Source organism: Sinocyclocheilus rhinocerous, unplaced genomic scaffold (genome assembly GCF_001515625.1).
Source record: "Sinocyclocheilus rhinocerous isolate Xijiao unplaced genomic scaffold, SAMN03320098_v1.1 scaffold568, whole genome shotgun sequence".
NCBI classification, from domain to species: Eukaryota; Metazoa; Chordata; class Actinopteri; order Cypriniformes; family Cyprinidae; genus Sinocyclocheilus; species Sinocyclocheilus rhinocerous.
In genome coordinates, this window is record NW_015652173.1 from 1496322 (window position 1) to 1520100 (window position 23779).

Sequence of the window (23779 nt, forward strand, 5' to 3'; positions counted from 1 at the left end):
GCTGACTGGTTTGTTTTGCTGGGTAAGACGGACTTCATAGGACGAAGCAACGACACGCATCTGAAATATACGATTTCGCTTTATTTAAAACATAACCGATTAAGGTCTGTTCAGAGACAGAAAAGGAAAGAAATTAGGCAAGTTTGCCTAAAGAAAACGGTGTCTAGTCGCATTTTAAACATGCCTTCGGAAAAGACATTTAAACAAAGGAGGACATTTGGTAAGTGTATCGAGTTCATATCATCAGAGAATCGCGTTTCTACTGTATTTCTGATATATGTATTCATTTTACATTTGGAATGGCACGTTTACGTAAGCCTATATTCTGGGAAAGTTTGTGATTGTCGTTTATATTTGTAATGGTATATACAGCAATATCTAGTAAGTTACCTAAAATACCTGAATATTGTAGTGAAGTGTGTATTAATGTAATACACGCATCGTATTATATTACGACACGAAATGTATGCGATATAAAAATAGGTCCTGTTGTTACTCTACAAACAATCTAGTCAAACTGGGTTATAAGGGTGTCGGCCGTGTAATTCAGACTATATAAACATACAGGCTACAGACTCATGACCATAACATAAACAACATAACGAGTTTCTCATACCTTATTTTCAACATACCAAACCCAGAATCTATGTTGCGATGTCTTTGATTGTTTGTGGGCAGATGTTAGCGAAACACCGCGCTGCAGGATTGGGGGATGGGACTCGTCGTTTAAGGTTATTTGGAAGGACTCGAGTAAACAAACAATGATGCCGAATGAATATTCGTAATATTTCAATAGTGACTGTTCAGATAACATCGACATTTACTGAAAAAAATAAATAAATAATAGTATTTCTGTTACAGTGATCATTGCGTTCAGTTATAGGCCTGTGTAAAGGCGAAGTATCGGCGCTGAGTTATCCTTCTCATAACCGTTACCACTCTTGTTTTCCATCCCGTTTTGGGACTGAAGTGGAAAAATAGCTGATAGCATAGTGAGAGACTTAGCCAGACAGCATTTTGGCCTTTTTTTTGTATTCATAACGTACTTATTTTAGCGATGCTGTAAGACAATATAGCCTATTGGGGTTTTTTTAATAAGGCCCGTGTGTCTTGATGTGGATAGTTATAAAACAAATGAGATATCAGCCCGTAAATTACCTAATTCATCTTCAGCCAATGTTGTTGTGACAGTCAGCCCAAACAAGCTCATGTTAGTAGCGACGTCTTTCTAAAGTAGAATCTTTTTTTTAATAAAGAAAAACCAAACTAAACAACTCGTTCACGATTTTAAGCGAATTGAACCGAACTGGTTCTGGAGTCGACGGAGTCGGTCGAACACGTTTTATGAACAAACAGAGTTTTAATGAATATCATTTTTACATGAGAAGTGTAAATGATAATTATATGTAGGTATGACTTTGTTGTTTTTATCATATGTAGTTCCATATAGGTACCGTGAATGCTTTTATTATAAAACTTTAAGAAAGGATGAACCAGGTGCTCAAAACGAAACTAAAGAACAAATTTCGATGAAATGGGTGAGGTTTAGTAGTCAGACACCAAAAGTTACCACAGTTGCTCAATAATTGCACGTTTCATACATCAGTTTCATACATCAGCAGCACGTGCTCAGTCAAGTTCATGAACCATCACAAGACCTCATGGTCCCCAGACTGAAGTTTTATCTTGTTCCTTTGTGTCTCTAATTCTTTGGAAACGTAGTTTGTCCTACAATATCAATGCAGTGCTGTGTTTTCTACACTTGTCGTTTTATTGTTTTATGGTATTCTGTAGATACTGTCATGTCATGCTGAGTCATGTCTTTTGTTCAAAGTCTAGTTAGCTTGGTACACAAAGGCCTGCCTTGTTTCTTTTTCATTTCTGTTCATTAAATCGTTAAGAGAAAATGATGTGGAACAAATGCTTACACAACAAAGAAATAAACTAATATTCCAAGCAATTTAACTGGGAAGAACAGACAAACACTGGAGCCGTTGTTGAGTGTTTTCTTAAAGCGACAGTTGACCGAAAATTAATATTTAGTCATTATTTATGCACCCTTAAACGTATTCAATTTCATTTGGAACAGAACCTTCTTAGTTTCGATGCCCTTTCTTGTTCGTTTGAAACTGAACCACAGGATAGGACTAACAAGTTTAACGTGGACCTGTTAATCACAATTAAACTTGGTCCTTTGGAGAATTGATTGATACTTGAGATCCAAACCCATATCCAGCTCAGTAAAATGTCTGTGGTTTAATGCATCCTGTATTGTGATCTGCTGTATCTAATATCCGCTCCTACTTCCTCTCCACAGAGCAGCGGGTGGAGGATGTACGGCTGATCCGGGAACAGCATCCAAGCAAGATCCCAGTAAGCAGATTATATTTGTGTCTGTGGAGCTGGAGATGAAGATTAAAATTGATAACCAATTAAAATCGATTGAACACTTAGTATGCAAACGTTTTTACCTATGTTTCAAATAAATGCTGTTCTTTTGAACTTTCTATTTAAACACTCTAGAATAAATGTCTATCATTGTTTCCACAAATATATTTATTATTATACTGAGTCCCAAATATATAAATTATCATGATTTCTGAAGAATCATGTCACACTGAGGACTGGAGTAATTATGCTGAAAATTCAGCTTTATCATAACAATAAATTACATTTTAATAGAATAGTTATAATAGAAAATTGTTATTTTAAATTTTGTTAATATTACTGTTTTACTGTATTTGTGATCAAATAAATTCAACCTTGGTTAGCATAAGAGACGTCTTTAAAAACTTACTGACCCCAAATGTTTAAACAGTAGAGCACATACATACTATGTCAGGGCTGTACAGTGCGACATATATGTCGCACGTGCTACGAAAAAACTGGTCTGTGCGATGAATAAATTTACCACTGTAGCACGCGTGCGATACAGTTTTGCATGTTCATAACACAGCTGCTTAATAGTGTGAAGTGATTTCGTTGTGCTTGTTTGTGTGTGTGAGATTGATTATACTTGGTAGTTAGAGGTGTGCTTTTTTGTGCTCTGTATGGAACATCAATGCCTGTTTAAGTGATGAACTCCATTACTTGTGTTTGTTTTCAGACATGATAACAGACGTTTTATACTTGTGCTACAACATTTTGGCCTGTGCTACAAAACGTTCAACCTCTGTAGCACCAGTGCTATGTGAAAAAAAAGTTAACGTACAGCCCTGTATGTACACTAAAATAAATATGCATATATGCTAATGTTTAGCTTGTTGGTTTTGTTTCAGGTCATCATTGAGAGATACAAGGGAGAAAAGCAACTGCCAATTCTTGACAAAACTAAGTTTTTAGTTCCCGACCACGTAAACATGAGCGAACTTATTAAGATCATCAGGTAACACCAAACAAATGTCTTTTACCGCTTGCCTTTCATTATAATTTCTCTTTATCATTACTATTTCTGAATAAAAAACTTCGCTAATGCATCTCTGGTTCATGTGCATTTCCAAAAGGAGACGCCTCCAGCTCAACTCCAGTCAGGCTTTCTTCCTACTTGTCAACGGTCACAGCATGGTATCTGTGTCCACCGCCATTTCTGAGGTCTACGAACGCGAGCGAGACGAGGACGGCTTCCTGTACATGGTCTACGCCTCCCAGGAGACATTTGGAACTGTGTGTCCTCAGTAAAAAATGGCAAAACGATTGGCTTTCACTCTCGGACAATGATACAACCTACCCTGAACTCTTGTGACCTCTCCCTTGCAAATATCCCTATCCCATTTCCCATCCCCATCCAAACAGGAACCAACTGAACTTTTAGTCATTTGGCTCACCAATCCCAGCCATTATCCAAAGCTAAATCCTAACTTCCCACATCTCAGCCCTTTAACCTCGGCTCCCTCTAAATAATTTGAGTTTTAATGATGGAACAGGAGTCGACTGTGTTTAGGTTGTAGGACAGGTTATGGTTAGTTGGACTAATAATCCAGATTTACTCAACATTAAGCTTGAACGAAAGACTTCTGGGTGTAGAGATGGAATCATCTCAATTTCTTGGCGGTTGAATCTCCGAAATGGCATTTAGTGTACCGTTAGGCGGCCAAATAGAGGTTATCCGTCAGGTTCATTCTGGTGACCTTTAACCCCTCCCGCTGTTCATCGAATCTCTGTATTTGTTGAGTTCGACAGCCTTTCCTTACCTGTAGGTGTCAAACTGTGTTTTCCGCGGTTCCATTTTCCTGTTAGAAGCAATTCAGTCTTTTCACCTCCCCCTCGAGCTTTTTGCTAACTGGGTCATGAGCGTTGAGGGTCTTGGATTTCACAACTCGGTGGGTAAGTCAAGGTTCGAAACGACGTCCTACTTGCCTTGTTGACATTTGAAGTATGATCCAGTGGGACATACCTGAGGAAATAAATAGTAAGCAATTTATAATACAAGAAATTCTGCTTTGATTGTTGTGTGAAGCTTTAAAAGGAAGGAAAATTTAATTATATTCAATGGTACATTGAGCGAATGAATGTGGCTTTAGCGATTGTGGCCCAAGGTAGAGAGGGCAGCTCAATCACGGACACGAGCGCTGCCCGAACATCCTTGCTCTTTTATGTGCACGCTTTTAGACTTTTCAATTTCATTAGAGGATTATTTACACCTTTATAAATACATAACCGTGAGCTGTTGTACTCTTTCCATCTGTATGTCTTACAGTAAACTGTACAGATAAGCTTAGTTGCCTTTTCTCCTGAGCATTTAATTGCTGTTTGTCTTGCTCTTATTTAAAGAGATGTTATTTTTTTGTTGTTTTGTTCTTGTAAAAATCAATTCATATGTGCTACTATTGTGCAATTTACAAAAGTGACTGTTTGTTTGAATGAGAGTTTAACTTTAAAGGATTATCAACCCATTATCGAACTAAGCTCATTTATGTATTTCTCCTGCTCAGATTTACAGCAATATCACACTTCTATTTCTGTTGACATTTTAAAAAATAAAAGAGAAATATGCATCCTGTTTGGCATTTTCTTTGATACTTTTTTCTTAAAAACATCAAACTTCTGTTGACCACTACCAAACAATTCTCAAAAACATTTTTAATTCATTTTTTAAAAAGTGTCAAAGTGATACATTATGCAAAAATTCAACAATCAAACTTCATTCAACATTCACCTCAGAATACAAAATGGCTGCGTCAACATTGTCGTTTTAGACCAAAAGCTTTCCTGCGATAATACTAGACATAATGCATACAGCACGTAGTAAATCAGGCGACATGCATAACCAGCGACGCAAGATCTTTGTAATTTATAAACAGAAATATCACCATTTGCTTTGAAACATCAAAAATGTTTGGCAATGACAACGGAATGGCATCTATTGGCTAAATGCGCCTAATGGTGAAAGTCTGACCTTTTTCAACACTTTGGAAAATTTTTAGGCTAATGTAATTGAGAAACAACATGGAAAAACCCACTTTTTGACCTTTGTAGTCTGCCATACTGAAAACGGTTTCCTCTTGTGTTCAGTTCTCAGTTCAAAAACTAAAATTCAGAAGTCTGAACAGTTTTTTGTACAGTTTCATGAATGCTAGTGAATTAAAAAAGCTTTAGCAGTCCCAAGTGCATTGACTGTATAAACATTTTATCTGAGCGCCACTTGACGTGGCACCTCTATGACAAAGAGAATGTAATAAAAATATATAATTCGAAAATAGCAAATGTTTCCAAAAACCCGGATATGAACAAATACGCCATGATTACAACGAACAGGAAGAACACATGATGATTAAGAAGACTTCCTGTAGTCAAAAAGCTAAAAAATGACCTCTTGAGATTGAAAACGACTTTTTCGCTTTCACAATTGTCAGTTTCTCCTTCCTTTCTGAACATCCAGAAAAAAAGATTGCCAGTATCTTATTCACAAAGGATGACTTATAGTCGCACCATGAGCAAAAAGACGTGGCCATCATTGCACATTATTTGGCGAGCAAAATGCTTCCAAGAATGACATGTGCAGCATGATCTGATACACTACTGGCTGCTCCACAGTGCTCAAGCGAGTCTCAAGTGAGACGAACAGCGTGAAGAACACAAAAAGAGTGAATTCTTCTTTGAACTTCCCTTTACGAAGATCCACCGTGAAGTGATTCTTTGGCACAAGGCTTTCATTGGAAGCCATATCTGATGGAACTCCATCGCTCGATCCTCCTGTAAAGAGAAACTGTAATGCCTTTGCTCAGCGGAGTCTCACATCAAGTGTCTTTACACACTGAGGAAGGTGCAGGTCCAGACCAGTTCATTCACACCATTTATTCCCCTGAGTCCTGGCTGTCTGACTGCGGGGAATATTTCAGACGAAAAGTCCCTGCAAAAACAAAACAATTGCTTGTTTGAAAATACAAAAAATAACTCCGGTTTTATATTTTTTGAAGAAAGATTAACCAAACTTTTATTTTGATGGGTTGCTGTGAAAACCTTTATGACAATAGGTTTACTCAAAAGAAACGGTAAAATGCTCATGAAGTGACTCTTAAAGAGCAGTTCTAGCGTTCATGTTTATGTACTCATATATTAAGGAGGCAGAGGCTGAAAACACTGCGAGCGTCACGCGTGCTTCAGTATGTGTGTAGTAAACGAAACCGCGCGTCTGTGCCATTCATTCACACAGAGACACATATTTAAATAATCTTTTTGCAGCTTAATATTCACAGATACTGGTTCATATCGCGCTTTGATTTAAGTGTACTGACCTCCTTTCGATTTATTTACTCTAAATTTAGCAAATTCCGTGACATTCCGCGTTATACAGTAAATTCCATTTTTGTGATCAGATTCCGCGATTCCATCTGCATTTTCCGCATTCCAGAAATCATAGGGCCCTAAAAAAGTATTCTGGGTGGATTCTAATTTGCTCTGAGGATGTTCTGGGTGGTTGCTAGAGTATTGCTATGTGGTTGCTCAGGTGTTATGAGTTTGCAAGCACTACTTATAAACAGTGCTGTTACCTTGTTGTGCAGAGTCCATTGCTGGCTGCTTGCAGTCTTGTGCTCGATGCCCACTCAGCCCACAGTTATAGCAGGACACATTCCCTGTTTTCTTATGCCCAGAGCTTCCATTTCCCATCATTCCATGGGGCTGGTACACACCACCCCCTCCCCCTAGAAAACCCTGCACTGGTGGAAGCACAAGGTTTTGTTGCGAGTCATGTGATAGACTGCTGTTGTAAATAGGCGGGGCCACCAGGGCTTGTGCTCGATGCCCACTCAGCCCACAGTTATAGCAGGACACATTCCCTGTTTTCTTATGCCCAGAGCTTCCATTTCCCATCATTCCATGGGGCTGGTACACACCACCCCCTCCCCCTAGAAAACCCTGCACTGGTGGAAGCACAAGGTTTTGTTGCGAGTCATGTGATAGACTGCTGTTGTAAATAGGCGGGGCCACCAGGGGGTAGGAAAAGGGGGAGGCGGTACCACTTCCTGTAAGGAGGGGGCTGAAATGAAGCAAAGGCCCTAACGTGAATAATGACGTTCCTGAAAACGGATGTGGAAAATATCCGGCGTAGCTAAATGGAAGTGCCCCGTACGAGCCACAGTTGCCGCTACAACCGCAAGAGCTACAAACGCACAATGAGGAACTGGAGTTAGCGCTGTTTGCTTGCACTGAGGCGTAGCCGCTATTCTCTGTGGATGCTGGGCTAGAACTGGGCGTGACTGTGGGCGTACTGTTAACGCAGTATGTGTTCCCGGGTACTGCCGCCATGGGAACGTTGCTGGCTGTTGCTATTGGAACTCCACTGACAGGTGAGAAGGTGGGTCTGGTAGAGGAACTCGATGAGGGGCAGGAGGACGGGGTGGAGAGAGGGTACGACCCTGTGCGTGGAACAGAAAACGAAACTTGTAAATGTAAGGGTGGGTGGGAAACATGATGGAGGGTGTTAGACGTGGAGGTGAGAGCAGTGCTGGTCTCCACCATGAGACCTGGAGGGGAGCGAAGCACTGTAAGGGGCCCACGGGGGCCTGACACATCCTGGTGCCTCGGAGAACCGTCAAGATTCAACCCAGGGAAGATGTTCTCAAGCCGGACACCCACAGTGACCCCAGACCCTATCGGTTTGGGACGTTCTTCTGAACAGAGAGGGGGTGGACGAAGTTTGCGGGGAGAGTTGATAATGCGGCCTGGGGAGAGGAGGGGCAAGGATGGAGGGGGCAAATTCATTTGGGAGGGACAGAGGGAGGGATCGTTCTGGACTGGGAGGACTTGGGCAGTGGGACGGCTGGGACCGGTGGATACCGCAGGATTGAGGAGAAAGCCTGACCGCTCTTTCTCACCAGGATCCAAACCAGACTCGAAACCTGAAAGGATATATAGACCTAAAATGAAATGACATGCAATAATTTAATAAGTAATAAAAAAAATAATAATTACTGTATATAATCAATTTTGTGTCACAGTATACTATACATACAATTACAGTAAACAATCCAATATCCATTATAAAAATATTAAAAAACATCAGTTCTTACGTCTGTGAAGGTCTTTGACCCGGTCGAAAGAAGTGTCACGTGATAAAGGGGTCATTGGACTGGAAGGAGCACTGGAATAGCCTGAGGAGGAACTGCTGTCCCGTGGAATGGGCAACGAGCTGTTCTCGACGTCTACCCGTAGCTCTTAACATACACACAAAAAAACAGATCATAATCTCTTGCATTCATACAACTATATAAGCTTTTGGATACTTTAATTTAAATGCTAATAACGTAAACATATCAATTAGTATTATTTTATAGACGTGTACAGTACCACTTTCAGTGTGTGCGTGTGTCAGGGGTCCGATATGACTGGAAGGGGTCACTCTGGCAACCCCACTACAGGAAACAGGAAACTCAGACACCACGTATCTCTTCTCCAGCTTCTCTCTGACAAGAAAACAAAAAAATATAATTTATTACTTTTTTTTAATGTACCATTTGATGATAAACAATGACTGGACCATGAACGTCAAAGATTTATTTTGTAGAACATCATTTTCCAGCAATGACACCTAGATGGCGCTGTGTACAAAAACATCCCCGCACTTACTGCATGTGCATAATTCTACCAGTGCATTAATTTGAAGCTGATCATCTGTGTAGACTTTTTAGAAACAGAAGAAAGAATGTGAAAAACAATATTTTTTAAAATATAGCCGATAGGTATAATTAGGGGGAAGTCGTGGCCTAATGGTTAGAGAGTCGGACTCGTAACCCAAAGGTTGCGGGTTCGAGTCTCGTACCGGCAGGGATTGTAGGTGGGGGGAGTGAATGTACAGCGCTCTCTCCCACCTTCAATACCACGACTGAGGTGCCCTTGAGCAAGGCACCGAACCCCCAACTGCTCCCCGGGCGCCGCAGCAAAAAATGGCTGCCCACTGCTCCGGGTGTGTGTTCACGGTGTGTGTGTGTTTTCACTGCTGTGTGTGTGCACTTTGGATGGGATAAATGCAGAGCACTAATTCCGAGTATGGGTCACCATACTTGGCCACATGTCACTTCACTTCACTTCGCTTAGGCTGGTTCAAGTTCGAATGGGGCCTTTCAGTTCAGAAACTTTACAAAGTGGAGTAGAAATAAACATTATTTACGTTTTAGCTAGTGTCAGTGAGAACCACGAGACCTGTGAACCAGTATAACCTTTATTGTTGTTTTCAGGCATGGAAAACCTCCCGAGGATTAGTTCCTGTTATCTGTTAAGATATCTTAGCTCCCACCACAGCTCTACCTGAGCAATGGAAACTTGCTGATGTGAGAAATGGAAAAAGAATTAGAATGATGTGTTTTCACTAAGGAATAGTTACTTGCTCCACTTCCGTACTGATCTCAAACTCTCGATGCCAAACTCTTATCTGAAGGAAGTGATCTGCCCTGGAATTGTGGAAACTGACAATTTACCAACATTTAAATAATTGTTAAAATGCAACAAATATGGGTTACAGAAACAGTTTGCCCAAGAACTGTCACAATTTTCATTATTTCCTCACTTACATGCTGTCCCAAACCCATATGCTATTGTGTTTTCTAACTAGGAAAAAACAAATGTTAAATTAATCTACATTAAATGAGCTCTACATACAATACTGTTCAAAAGTTTGGGGTCTGGATGATTTTTAAAATGTAGGCTGCACTTAATTGATCAAAAATGCAATAAAAACAGTAATATTGCATATTTATTATTACAACTTAAAAAAATGTTTTCTATTCAAATATATTTTACTATTATTTTTATATTTTCCTGTGATGCAAAGCTGAATTTTCAGCATCATTATTCCAGTCTTCAGAGTCACATGATCCTTCAAAAAATCATTCTAATATGCTGATTTGCTGCTCAAGAAGCATTTATTATTATTATCAATGTTGAAAACAGTTGTGCTGCTTAATATTTGTGTGGAAACTGGTACAAATTATATATTTACTTATATTTTTAAGAATTATCTGATGAATAGGAAGTTAATTTAATGTGTCCTTGTCCTAAGTATTAATTTCTTTCAGGGGAAAAAAAATTTGAAAAAACAAAATCCAGTGATTCACTAAACAGTCTTATTCGCATTGATTGGCGCTAAATGAGTTAACCAGTGTCACTGTTATTCTTTATAGCACAAAGACATTTCCTGTCTATGCAAATTAGGTTAATTTTAAATTGTACCTATTCACAACACTCTTTTACCTGGCATATTTAACGTTGCGGTGGAAACTGGTACAAATTATATATTTACTTATATTTTTAAGAATTATCTGATGAATAGGAAGTTAATTTAATGTGTCCTTGTCCTAAGTATTAATTTCTTTCAGGGGAAAAAAATTTTGAAAAAACAAAATCCAGTGTGATTCACTAAACAGTCTTATTCGCATTGATTGGCGCTAAATGAGTTAACCAGTGTCACTGTTATTCTTTATAGCACAAAGACATTTCCTGTCTATGCAAATTAGGTTAATTTTAAATTGTACCTATTCACAACACTCTTTTACCTGGCATATTTAACGTTGCGCTATTTATACCCATGGAAAACAGACGATAAGCTGAATTTTATTCAAAAGAGACATTTGAGTACATTTTCCATTTATCATGGCAGAAGTAATTACGTTTAAACAACCCCTCAATGTTTCTAAGGTTGTTTATGGCATGACGCACGGTCAAATATATTGGTGTCATAATTGAAGCACAAATCACACTCACTTCTGAAGCTCTAGCTGAGTCTTTAGTTTCTTCTTGGCCCCCTGAGTGAGGTCGTACTTGTTGAGATCCTCTTCTGTGAGAGCGAGGAACTGAGAAAGTGAATAAGGAGATCATAATTTAGATAAACTGTAGTGGGAGAGATATGTCAGGAAGGAAATATGTATTTCTTGGCTGCAATATCCGAAATCTGTTCCCTAAACATCTCTTCCAATAAATGTAATCTCTTATCTTAGAGACGACACTCATACCAAGGGAAAGAGCCACTTGAAGTCACGTACCTCCTCCATGGTTAGCTGTTTGAAGACAGGGTAGTATTTATGCAACCGTAGTTTACGAAGCCAGTCCAGGATGCCATTCTGCTCCGGGCAGGGCTGCTGGGACTGGGCCTGGGGTTGGGGTGCGGGGATTGTGAGGTGCGTCTGTGGTGGGCTGGACTCCCCCATGGGTACGGCAGTGCCAGGGAGGATGGCCACCGCTGTCTGGGAAGGGAGAGGGGGCAGGTGGGCAGGGGAGCTCTGCGGGAGGGGCGCATGGACACTTAGGACAGGCTGGATGCTGGCGACACCACAAATGGGCCTGGGACAGAGTGAGAGCGGGTTTATGGATGGGGAGAAGAGAGATGTGAGAGAGCTTGTGGTGAAGGGTTGTTAACCTCACCTGCTCGCTCCCCTATACTGAAGCAGACAGCCCAGATCTGCAAAACATGGAAGTGACAAAGTGTGATTCAGAAATATAGCTTGATTTGACATGAAATGATCCAATTGAATGGGTGAATACTGCAGAAACAAGTCACATTTTAAATGAAAATGTAACCAAATTTAGGTTATTCAATAATCATTATTAAATCATTCAAATGTAATTTGTTTAAACAAAATAACACCTGATAAGGACCATTATTATTTTTTTCAATACTTTAAATTGAAAGTATATTTCAATTAAATATAAAATTGATTTAAAATGATTTTATTAATATATACTGTATATATATATATATGTGTGTGTGTGTGTGTGTGTATATATATATATATATATATAAATAAATATAATTTGTATAAACAAAAAAAATACTATTTTGGATATTATTATTATTACCATATACCATAATGCATTCAGATGTTTTTGCATTGTTTCACAGTTTCACAGCAAAAGAAGTCATAGGCTTTATTTTATTTAGGCAAAATATTATTTCTTATTTCTCCCTTTGATTTTGAAGTGGAGTATGAAGCTGGGCATGTTTTTGACAGATTTCGTGAACTTCAAATAAATCTTGGTCTGATATTTTCAAATCAAAGGACCAGACTCCTTTTACCATGACTTATCTCATCCTCACTTACACTTACAGTTTTTCCCCCATGAGCCCAATTCAAGAGCAAGGCTATAAAACCGACTTTTCGAAGCTATAAAAGCAGGTTCAGTTCCAGCTCTGCTCCAGACGGACCACTTGCACTGATGTAATTCCAACTACAGTCTATTGAGTTGTTAACAACTGTAATATTAATAATAATAGTGTCCAGAAGAATTAGTTTGTTTATTGCAGAGCCCACTCTTATTGTACTTGATAGCGAAAAATTACATCTTGACTGAAAAATACAGCTGCAATAACTTATCTACAACACAAATGATCAAGCAATAAGAATTTTGCACTTCATTCTATCCAAGGGGATTTCCGTCCCTTCCCCCACTACTAAAAATAACATCACAGACACACATCTAGGTTCTAGTGGCCTTTCGTCCTATTAATAGTTTCCCAAGATGAGGTCACTTCTGAAGCCTCCCAGCACAAGCAGGTCAAATCAAATCCCCACTGTGCTGAAACAAACTCCCCATTTCCCCAAGAGATGGTGTGGTCCAGAAACAAACCTGTATGGTGACGCGTGAGGGATGAACCATTGCGAGGCAGGAATAAGGGGCTTACTTGTGCTAGTAGGGAGCTGAGGTGCAGGCGAAGTGCTGAAGAATAAATGGACTTTGTCATGTTTAAGAACTTGAGGCGGAAGAGAGGTCAAGCATCTGTGGAGAAGAGTAAAAATTCACAAATTTTAAAATGTATTTTTTCCCTCCATTTCCATGCACCAATTATATATATATATGTATATATATAAATTTCAGTATGCATTAAAAATGCCACTCTGCATTTTTGCAACTGAATTTTAAATGTAAATTGTAAATGTTCAGTTTATAACCCAGCCCTAGTAAAAACATAATATAATTGAGAACTTGTTCTCTGTTTTTTGCATTTCATGTTAGGATTCATAAGTACCGAGGATCTAGTTCATAAGTGGAATCAAGTCCAGGCATTTGGGGCAGAAGTTTCTCTAGACATTCATCGGGAAAAAGCTGAGATAGCTGAAGAGAGAGACAACAGAGACACAATCACACGGTTTCATGACGTTACAACTTGTCAGCACTCATCAGTGAACACATTCACTGGTTTTCAACTTCACAGCACTGATTATTTAACACAGTCAAAGCCATTTTGACTACACAACCTTCCAGTCCAGTTGCGGGTGATAAATTGAGATGAATGGAAATGTTAAAGGGATAGTTCACCCAAAAATGAAAATTCTGTTATTAATTACTCACAAGATATTTTTGATTAAATCTGAGCGATTTCTGACACTGCATAGACAGCAACGCAACTGATATGTTCAAGGCACAGAAAGGTAGTAAGGACTTCGTTAATGTCAAGACATCATTATTTTTGTTTTCTTTGCACACAAACAGTATTCTAGTAGCTTCATAACACTAAGGTTGAACCACTGATGTCACATGGACTATTTTAATAATGTCCTTACTACCTTTCTGGGCCTTGAATGTGTCAGTTGTGTTGCTGTCTACGGAGGGTCAGAAAGCTCTCGGATTCCATCAAAAATATCTTAATTTGTGTTCCGAAGATGAACAAACGACATGAAGGTGAGTAAAAATGACAGAATTTCAATTTTTGGGTGAACTATCCCTTTAACATTTATTACAGACCACTTCAGTAGTTTACTTTTACGACTTTTCATCTTTACACACTAGCTCAACATTTCTCACATCCATGAAACACAACACAAATGACTGTCACTCACCTGGGAGATAAACTCCACCACTTCATGAGGGGTTTTGCTGACAGTCGACAAAGTGGAGTCGGACCACAAGGCCTTCGACCAAGAGAAAAGTATGACAAACATATAACATGCCAAGTACATTACACATTTTGGCTACAATTGTTCTGTAAAAATATGACAACTACAGAAAATACCTGCTTTTCATGGAGATATAATATAGAGCAGCGCATAGAGATACAATATGCAGGAGATTTTGTTCAAATTTTCAGATTTTTGTAAGACTGTACTGGAAACAGTCTCGAAACTCACCTCCAAGACGTATTCTGTTGGTTTGTCTGATTTGGGTGTAACTCCCCTTAGTTCAATTCTTTCAATGTACACTTCAAAAAGACAAGCAAAAAACACCATGAGTATAAAGATTCACATCTGTTAAGACTTTTACTTACTATTTATCAAAGAATCCTAAAAAACCGTACCACGGTTTCCACAAACATATTAAAGGGGTCATATGATGCGATTTCAATTTTTCCTTTCTCTTTGGAGTGTTACAAGCTCTTGGTGCATAACAACTGTTTTCAACATTGATAATATTAAGAAATATTTCTTGAGTACAAAATCAACACAACAATGTTTAATACTGAGTATCAACCTCTCTGAAACTGGACCTGAAATACTCTGAAAGTAACCTGTAAGCAGAAAGTTTATTGCTTATGAAATCATATACACTATAAAGATTTGCCCTAAATTATTGGATTGTTTCACTTTTGCATTGCACACAACAAAACTTGCATTGACCATAGTTGCATTTCCCCCAAATAACTGAATGAGTTACGTTCACTCCCCTAGTCTTGAATAAGAATTAGACACATACTCTCCAAATTGTATTATGGTAGTATTATCACAGACTGTTTGGATTCTATTAAGAGGAGAGGAGTATGTGAGAAAATCCTCCAGAACTTAACCTCTCAGGCGCTTTCTAGCAGGTTAGAACTCATTTGAGCATATTTAGCTAAAAAGGAAAATCCTGAGAGGTGAGAATTTGAGCCTCCAGGCAGTTCATTTCAAAACACATTTTGATGGCAAACCAGCGTCTTAACTGCTTTAAGATGAAGTTCTAAAGCGAGAAAACTGAAAATAAGGAGGAACAGAAGACAATATACTGTATATGTATTGTGTTATCACTTTTTAATTTTACATTTTTTATCTTTGTTATATATTTCTGTTCAAAAGTTTGGGGTCAGAAAGATTTCTTTAAAGAAATTAATACTTTTATTCAGCATTAAATTGATCGAAAGTGACAATAAAAACATTTGTAGTCTTACAAAAGGTTTTTTTTTTCTTGAACACTTTCTTGAGTGTCTAATTAATTAATCTAGTTTCTTGAGTTCCAAATGAGCATGAGAATGATTTCTGAAGGATCATGTGACACTGAAGACTAGAGTAATGGCTGCTGAGAATTCAGCTTTGCATCACAGGAATAAATGACATCTTAAAACATATTTAAATAGGAAACAGTTCTTTTAACTTCATTTTATCATTTTTCAGAATATTTATGTTTTTTACTGTATTTTTAAATCAAAGAAAAGTTGCCTTGGTGAGCATAAGAGACTTCTTTTAAAAACATTTTTTTAAATCTTACCAACCCCAAATTTTTGAACAGTAATGTGACTTTCATATAAGTGTGCTGCTCCTCCCAAACCACCCGCCAAACCCCTCATTACACTGTGTGTTTTTATATGTGTGTGTGTGCGTGCCACAGAGTGAAAGTCAACCACAAACCCAGAGAGAGGTCACTGCCAGAGGAGGAAGAGATTTGTGAAGTGGTTTGAGTTGACAGTCACAGTGCAGACAGACAAAGACAATCGGGATGAGATGCAAAGCATCATCTTTCATCTGAAACAAAAAATCATTTAAAGAGCATTTGCTCATCTGCAATATGTCACTAAAACTTTCCCTGTCTGATGTTACAACTCAGATCTGTAATATTCAGATATTTCTGAGATGTTTCTCATTAAGATTGCATGTAATCTGTTATCTTCTTATAATAGAATGTGATGCTTTCTGTGATGCGTTTGTATCTAGAAATGTTATTTTAGAGCATTTGCTTATTTTTCATTGCTCTAAAATGTTTAGCCACATCAGTTCTGCTTTAGGCTATGCATTTCTACACTGTTGTTGTAACAAAGCAGAATAAAAAAAAAAATCAATAATTCATGAAACACAAATAGCCCATATGAAACAACACATGAAAATCCTGTTTTAACACGTTGCATTATTATATTTTATTTTATTTTATTTTTAAAGATATTATTCTTATTAATAACACATATATAAAGATGTTTTTATAGAGCAATAATAATAATAAAAATAGTTAATGATTAATCTAGAATTATTATCGCTATATAACTATTATAAAAATACTAGGGGTGTAACGGTTCACAAAATTCACGGTTCAGTTCGATACGACGCAGTGGTGTCACGGTTCGGTTCGGTACGGGGGTAATTGGTTACGTCGCAATATTGGAAATATTTCTGTTTTAAACCATGAAGGCGAGCTAATGGATATCACACACAAACAACGTGCAAACTTTAAGCAAGTCTTAATCTCAGTCAATTCACTATGCAGAAAGTGAAAGTAAAAACAGAGTGACGGTGTAATGACGGCGCTTTCGGCATCTGACGCCGCATATTCTCTAAGAGACGACGAGAGCCGAATCTACTTCAACATATGCTGATAACGGTATATATATAGCTAACTTTTTATTTATTCCCTTAATATTTCTAATATTACATAGTGAACAAAAAGAGAAGAAACATATTTCGTGTTAAACAGGTTGTTTTTGAAGGTCGGTGCTTGAAATAAAAGCTTTTTATTTCATTGATTTTTATTGGTGTCTGAAGTGTTAATATTTTAATCATAGGCCTATAATTCATTGTATAGACCTGTTTTAAAATACCTTTTTTTTTTAAACATTTTAACTGAGGAGGAAATATATAGCCTAATGTTTTGTTATCCTCGCAGCACGTCAGTTATTTGGTCATTATTGCGGGGCAAATTAATTGTAATTTTAATTTAATAATAAAAGTAACTTCATAATAATAATAATAATAGGCCTAATAAAAATAAGAATGTAACAGGCCTACATTAATTGGAAATGCCAAATATCGTAATATTGCCAACAATTGATGTTTTTGACAATATCTCTAGCTATCGTCGATACAAGATCATTAGTGGTGCAACGGATCACAAAACTCACGGTTCGGATCATATTAAGGATTTTGAGTCATGGATCTGATCATTGATCATTATAACTTTGTGTGTATGTGAAAGAGGAATCAATTCGCTGTTCACACAGTGTCTCTCTCTCTGCGTGTGCGCGCTTCAGGTGTGTGCGGCAGCGGCTGAGCGCACAGAAAACAGCACGCGAGTTAAAATAGCTTGAATGTGTAAACTGGCGAGACAAAACATGTGTAAATGATAAACTTTAAAGGGGTCATATGATGCTGCTAAAAAGAACATTATTTTGTGTATCTGGTGTAATGAAATGTGTTTATGCGGTTTAAAGTTAAAAAAACACATTATTTTCCACATACTGTACATTATTGTTTCTCCTCTATGCCCCGCCTTTTTGAAACGCGTCGATTTTTACAAAACTAATCGGTCTGAAAAGCGAGGTGTGCTCTGATTGGCCAGCTATCCAATGCGTTATGATTGGCCGAATACCTCAAGCGTGAGACAGAAATGTTACGCCCCTCACATACTGTTGATGCCGTGTCCGGCCGGAGCGACAAGACATAAACATTAAAACCCATTACAAACAAGGCATTTGTTGCATCCAGTGGGGACATAAATACGGATTATAATGACTTATACTGTCTGTTTACGCGTTGCATTGCATCGAGCGGCGTAAACATAAAACCATGTCTGCATTTGTGATCAGAGAAATGACAAACAACAAGTGCTAACATTAATCCACACTGCCCAAAACTCGCGTTTGAATCATCAGTGGCAAATCCTTTAAATGAAAACGTACTTACGTGAGTCAGAACTGCCAGCATTTTAGTCTAACGTAACTCTCCCAGGATCAGTAAACAGTCCTCCATAAAATGTGCCGGCGATCCACAGCACTAAGTTGAAGTATTCCCTCAGCGACCAGCACAGATCAGCTCTAGGCATAACGAAGCGGATATCGTCCTCTTTTGGAAGACCAAACAAAGTAGTTTCGCTTTCACAACGAAAAACACAGCGGCCTAGCGTGAGCGAAAGCCCCGGCTTAGCCTGAGCTGAAGCCGGGCAATACGTCGTTTGGGCTGCCTTGTTGAGCGCAGTGGCACTGAGAACATTATATTTCACACACTTTAAGCTGTTTTATTTTCCAAATGTAATAGGATTAGTCCAACGAATCGAATCGTTCGGTTTGTAATGCGTACCGAACCGAAAGCCTTGTACCGAACGGTTCGATACGAATACGTATATCGTTACACCCCTAAAAAATACATATCACACATAATAAATTATTATACTTACATAAAATATGATTTATATATAACATTTTAATTCATATATGTTAATTTATTAATATGGAAAATTTTATACAATATAAAATAATAATAATAATTATTATTATTATTATTAAAGGACACAACACAAACATATTGTTCATTATCTTCCCCCTTCCTCTGACCTTTCACTTCAGGCATTACTGAACTCTTCACACTTCGCTCATTGCACAGGGGCATTATGGGTACACACCTGCCATCTTTCCTGTCCTCCCATGTGAGCTTTCAGCACAGGGGTCTAATAATTCATCATTCTGCACAGGTGCAACTGAACAAGTTGATGTCATTCATCTGTCACTGTTTGGTTCTCTATTTTCCACCTCTCCTGTCTGAATCTTCTGAAATGATTTTCCATAGGGGTGCATCATATTGTTTTGAATGTTTCAAAGAACGTTACGGAAATATTTTTTGATACATACACTACAGTTCAAAGGTTTGGGGTCAGTAAGAATTTTTTTTAAGAAATACTTTTATTCAGCAAGTATGCAATAAATTGATCAAATAGAAAACACTTTTGGATGGTAGTGTATATCATGCTTAATATACAGTATTTCATATTCCAGTACTAACCCTAACCCACGCACACATTAAAATTAAAATTTCCCAGAATGATGATAATTTACCTAAAATTTCTATGTCAATAATGGTTTTAATAAAGTTTGAAAACAACATGATGGACATCTGTTGCTCAGAGAAATATTAACTTAATATCTTAACTTAGAGAAATATGTCTAATCTGCTGAGGAAAAATCTATTATAAATATTAAAGAAAAATATAAACCTGATTAGTCCAACTTAATGATCTAATGATTTGTGATTTGTCGCAAAACATTCGAATGACAGTGCTGAATTTCTTTGAATTGCATTTGAGTAATTTCCTCTTCCTGTCATTCCAATTTAAAGTCAACATCCTGTCAGGCTTGAATTGGTCAAGCATCCCCAAATCACTCATGAAAAGTCATGACTCAAGAGGAGGAACTTGATATTTTCTTAGAAAACTCCAGGATGGGTTGCTGTAATACTTCTGCACTCAATCGTACCATACAAAAGAACTATTTGGATGGGTTTAGTTGTGTAAATAATGTCATTTCATATACCAAACCTGAACAGGATTGGGATCTCTGTAGATTTCATTCTGTTTTTAAATCAGACAGGATGCCTGAAGTACTGTTGATTTATCTAGAAAGTCTAAGTCTTTCGTATAGGTGCACCAGGCAAGGGAACGACAAATTTTATTCAACAAATGTCAAAATACATTTACTATCTGAATGGGATTTGAGTTGTAAAAGAATAGTCCACCTAAAAATGAAAACTTGCTAAAAAATTATCACCACCCTCAAGCCTACCAAATTTAGTTTGTTTCTTCATTGAACAGATTTGGGGAATTTTAACATTGCATCACTTGCTCACCAACAGATCTTCTGCAGTGAATGGGTGCCGTCAGAATGAGAGTCCAAACAGCTGATAAAAACACCACAATAATACACAGGTAATCCACACGACTCCAGTCCATCAATTAACATCTTGGAAAGCGAAAAGCTGCATGTTTTTAAAAAACAAATCCATCATTAAGGAGTTTTATAAGTCCATCCCCTGTTGTCCTCTCACAACAACATCCACCAACATATTTGTTTTGAACAGTTGTGGACTGTTTTCTCTTATAAACGTTACTTTCTCCAAATCTGTTCTGATGAAGAAACAAACTAATCTACATCTTGGATGGCCTGAGGTAGGGCTGGATGATTAATCGAAAAAAAAAAAAAATTATTTAAAGTTATTATTTTCTACTTTTCACATTGCATTATTTCATTTACAAGAGATACAAGTTATTTCCTACTTTTCACATGCCAATATTTAAAATGTATTTTGCTTGCAAGGGATGTTGGTTATTTTCTACTTCTGACATTGCAATATTTTTATTTTGTTTGCAAAAAATGAAAGTTATTTTCTATTTTTTAAGAAACGTTTTTTACAATAAAACTGAAATGTGAATTTCATTTTTCTTAAGACGTCTTCATTTCAAGCAAGCTATGATTTTATTGTTCGAAATATTGAAACAAATAACCATAAATAATTTGTTTCCTTCAATTATTTTAAAATCACAAATATAAGAAATGCACTTGAAAAAAAAAAATTCCACCTTAAATAGTTGAGTATATTTACGGTACAAACCTTTAATGAACTATGAGGGCAAAAAAATAAAAAAATAAATTAAATAATCGTTAAATAATTGTAATCGAGGTAAGTGTTCAATTAATCGAGGTTTTGATTTTAGGTCATATCCCCCAGTCCAAGCCTGAGGGTGAGTACATTTTCAGCAAAGTTCATTTTAGGGTGAACTACTCCTTTAATGTACATTTATGATACTGCTCTTTTGAGTTCTGCTTCAACTTCTCACTGTATTTAAACACAAACCAACACCTCTCTCACACACATTTCTGTACTTTTTTTACACTCACACACACATATCTTAGTCTCTATGCTCTGTATACTTCGGATGCCCCGGGGCTTGCAGTTGCCGCATACCTGATGCAAGGCCAGCTAATCCAAGGATTTCTCCCATTCTTACAGCTCTAGTTACCCACCAAGCCTTATACTACACACATACAAACACAATCACAACTCTAAACACACACATATGCACAAAAACAGACGTAGATCTACAAAGTAGATCTAGAGTCATGGACGCATACACATCCATTTCAACATTAACTCCACAAACAGCAAAACTCGGCAGAACTTCTGGGAATTTCAAAGGACCCGGAAAAATCTTTGTTATCATTGTGAGATCCTGTGAAGTGCCCCTCTGAAGAACAGCTGTTTCAACCATCTTTGATCCGACTCGTGTTCAAAAAACATGTTTTTACAAAGTCACTATCCAATCAGAGTGGAGTACGTTAGATTAAAGCCAATAAATATTTCTCACGTTTACATGTGTAAATGAAGCCTTGTGATTTGTTTTGCTAATGAATGATTGTGTGTGTGAGGGTGCTGACGGATGGCTAAAGCTCGTGCTGAAGGCATGTGGTGAAGCCCATGAGGTAATGTAGTGGAGAAGCATTAAATTACCAGTTTTGTTGTTAACAATACAACAGTCTGTCTCTGCTCTGTCCGACCTGCTGCGTGCAGTCAAACAGCACTTGATTCTAATGGCCAGCGCCTCCAGCACACCCACTGAGCACAAAACCCTGCCTGAATGCACATTTCCATTATGTTATGGTATAGATATCCAATGAATGGAGCAATTCGACCCCCATTGCTGAGGTCATAAGAATATATACACAACCAACCATATCTTTAGCTGCAGGCATCTTATTTTATCACCAAGTCTGTGTGTGCATACATACATATATATACAGTGGGTACGGAAAGTATTCAGACCCCCTTAAATTTTTCACTCTTTGTTATATTGCAGCCATTTGCTAAAATCATTTAAGTTAAAGGTTATTTAACGTGTTAATTAGATTAATTACGAAAAATAACGTGGTAAAATTATTAATGCATTTAATGCACTTGCCCTGCCCCAGACCTATGTGGGTCATCTGACATTACATACAGTTGATTGATGACAAATATGAGGCAGAGCAACAACTCACTGTATGATGGAGCCTAGAGAACGTAGTTAGAATGTCCCTAAAATTCAAGATATGGGGCAAAAATGCCCCTGTTTGAGTTTTTATATCAAATTTACATCATATAATTAAGCAATATCACACAAGCAATAGGCTAACTGCAATATCACATGAGTGCAAATGTGATACCGATCTCATACAACAGTTCGGTAAGAAGTTAATATTGTGTTATTTTAGACACAATGTTGTCTGTTTTGCTCAATTTTGCCAACGAAAATATAAAGACAAAGCAGAAGTGTTCGTCTCCGAGCAGCACACGGCGGCATTTAATTTCTTAATGCACGGTTTGAACGAATTGGGTTAATCTTTAGGCGCGTTAGATTTGAAGCGGAGCTCCACAGACCGATCGGTGTATGACATCAAAGTACCGCGAGCGATTCAAAAGCATAAGGAGCCGTCTGCTCTCTATAGCTCTTGCGGTACTGTGATGTCACACACCGATCGGTCTGATGGTGATGATCCGTTTCAAGACAAACAAGCCTAATGATTCAATGGACCATTCAGAACCATTTACTTCACGCCTGAATGAATCAGCCATTTGAACGAATCAAATGAATGAATAAATAACTCGATAATAAATACATTTATTGACAAATAACTAGACATTTTAAACACGAATTGCAACCATTTTAAATTAAACTGTTTTCATTTAATTGAACAGCTGTCTATTAATCTTTAGATTAGAACATGGATTTGTCTATATATTGGAATTTAAAAAATAATAACGCCACTTCTAAAATAACAACCAAGTGTATTTTTCTTTGAAAAATGTAAAAGATGTAGAAATACAGTATGCTTATTATACAGGAATAAAACACTGAAATAAACAGAGAATGTGCATGACACTCTAAAATGCATGTCTTTCTGATAAACGAGCAGTTTGTGGACTCCTTAGTGTGTGAATGTGACATCTGGTGCTATTGCTGCCTGAGCCAACAGCAAGACAAAACAGGACCAAAAATACAGACTTACGCTCACAACAGAGCGTAACTCAAGAAATGACAGCACACACATCCCGGGCAAAACTTGTGTGGACATGTGAGTCTGGGTAAGATACAGTAGGTTGTCTCTAATGTTCTCCTCAGGATTAAAATAGAAAACTACACAGTCTTTCACTTACACACAAACCAAGAAATACACTCTGGAAAAGTGCCTGGCCAAGATTTTCCATCAAACAAGAGGCAAACACTCTCATGTTCCACTAGTTGAGAATACAAACTCTGAGAACTCAAATAAAAGATGTATTTACAGCCTGTCCATGATAAGATACAGAGTTCACACAGAGTGCACCAGCAAATGATCAAAAATCTCATAAAGCTAAAAAAAAAAAAACATTAAACC

At 37.6% G+C, this 23779-nt stretch overlaps 2 protein-coding genes across 4 annotated transcripts in view; one reads left to right on the plus strand and one right to left on the minus strand.

Moving 5' to 3' along the window:
• The first annotated feature begins 10 nt into the window (after window positions 1–10).
• On the plus strand, window positions 11–4889 carry LOC107714047 (microtubule-associated proteins 1A/1B light chain 3B-like). Its single transcript, XM_016519741.1, has 4 exons — window positions 11–220; window positions 2318–2373; window positions 3279–3385; window positions 3504–4889. Exons 1-4 carry the CDS (start codon window positions 181–183, stop codon window positions 3676–3678), a joined length of 378 nt encoding a protein of 125 aa, XP_016375227.1. The 5' UTR covers window positions 11–180; the 3' UTR covers window positions 3679–4889.
• Window positions 4890–5108: 219 nt separating this feature from the next.
• zcchc14 (zinc finger, CCHC domain containing 14) overlaps window positions 5109–23779 on the minus strand; it is a 29522-nt gene continuing 10851 nt past the window's right edge. The window contains exons 3-14 of one of the 3 annotated variants that reach the window (XM_016519744.1): window positions 14556–14626; window positions 14268–14339; window positions 13457–13542; window positions 13112–13206; window positions 11859–11890; window positions 11475–11774; window positions 11197–11285; window positions 8788–8903; window positions 8511–8654; window positions 7429–8357; window positions 6990–7224; window positions 5109–6349 (exon numbers count right to left, since the gene is read on the minus strand). In XM_016519744.1, coding sequence (XP_016375230.1) covers window positions 6294–6349; window positions 6990–7224; window positions 7429–8357; window positions 8511–8654; window positions 8788–8903; window positions 11197–11285; window positions 11475–11774; window positions 11859–11890; window positions 13112–13206; window positions 13457–13542; window positions 14268–14339; window positions 14556–14626 — 2225 coding nt within the window. In that variant the 3' untranslated portion in view covers window positions 5109–6293. Of the gene's footprint in view, window positions 6350–6989; window positions 7225–7428; window positions 8358–8510; window positions 8655–8787; window positions 8904–11196; window positions 11286–11474; window positions 11775–11853; window positions 11891–13111; window positions 13207–13456; window positions 13543–14267; window positions 14340–14555; window positions 14627–23779 lie in introns of all 3 variants that reach the window. The other 2 variants (XM_016519745.1, XM_016519743.1) reach the window with 2 other exon arrangements.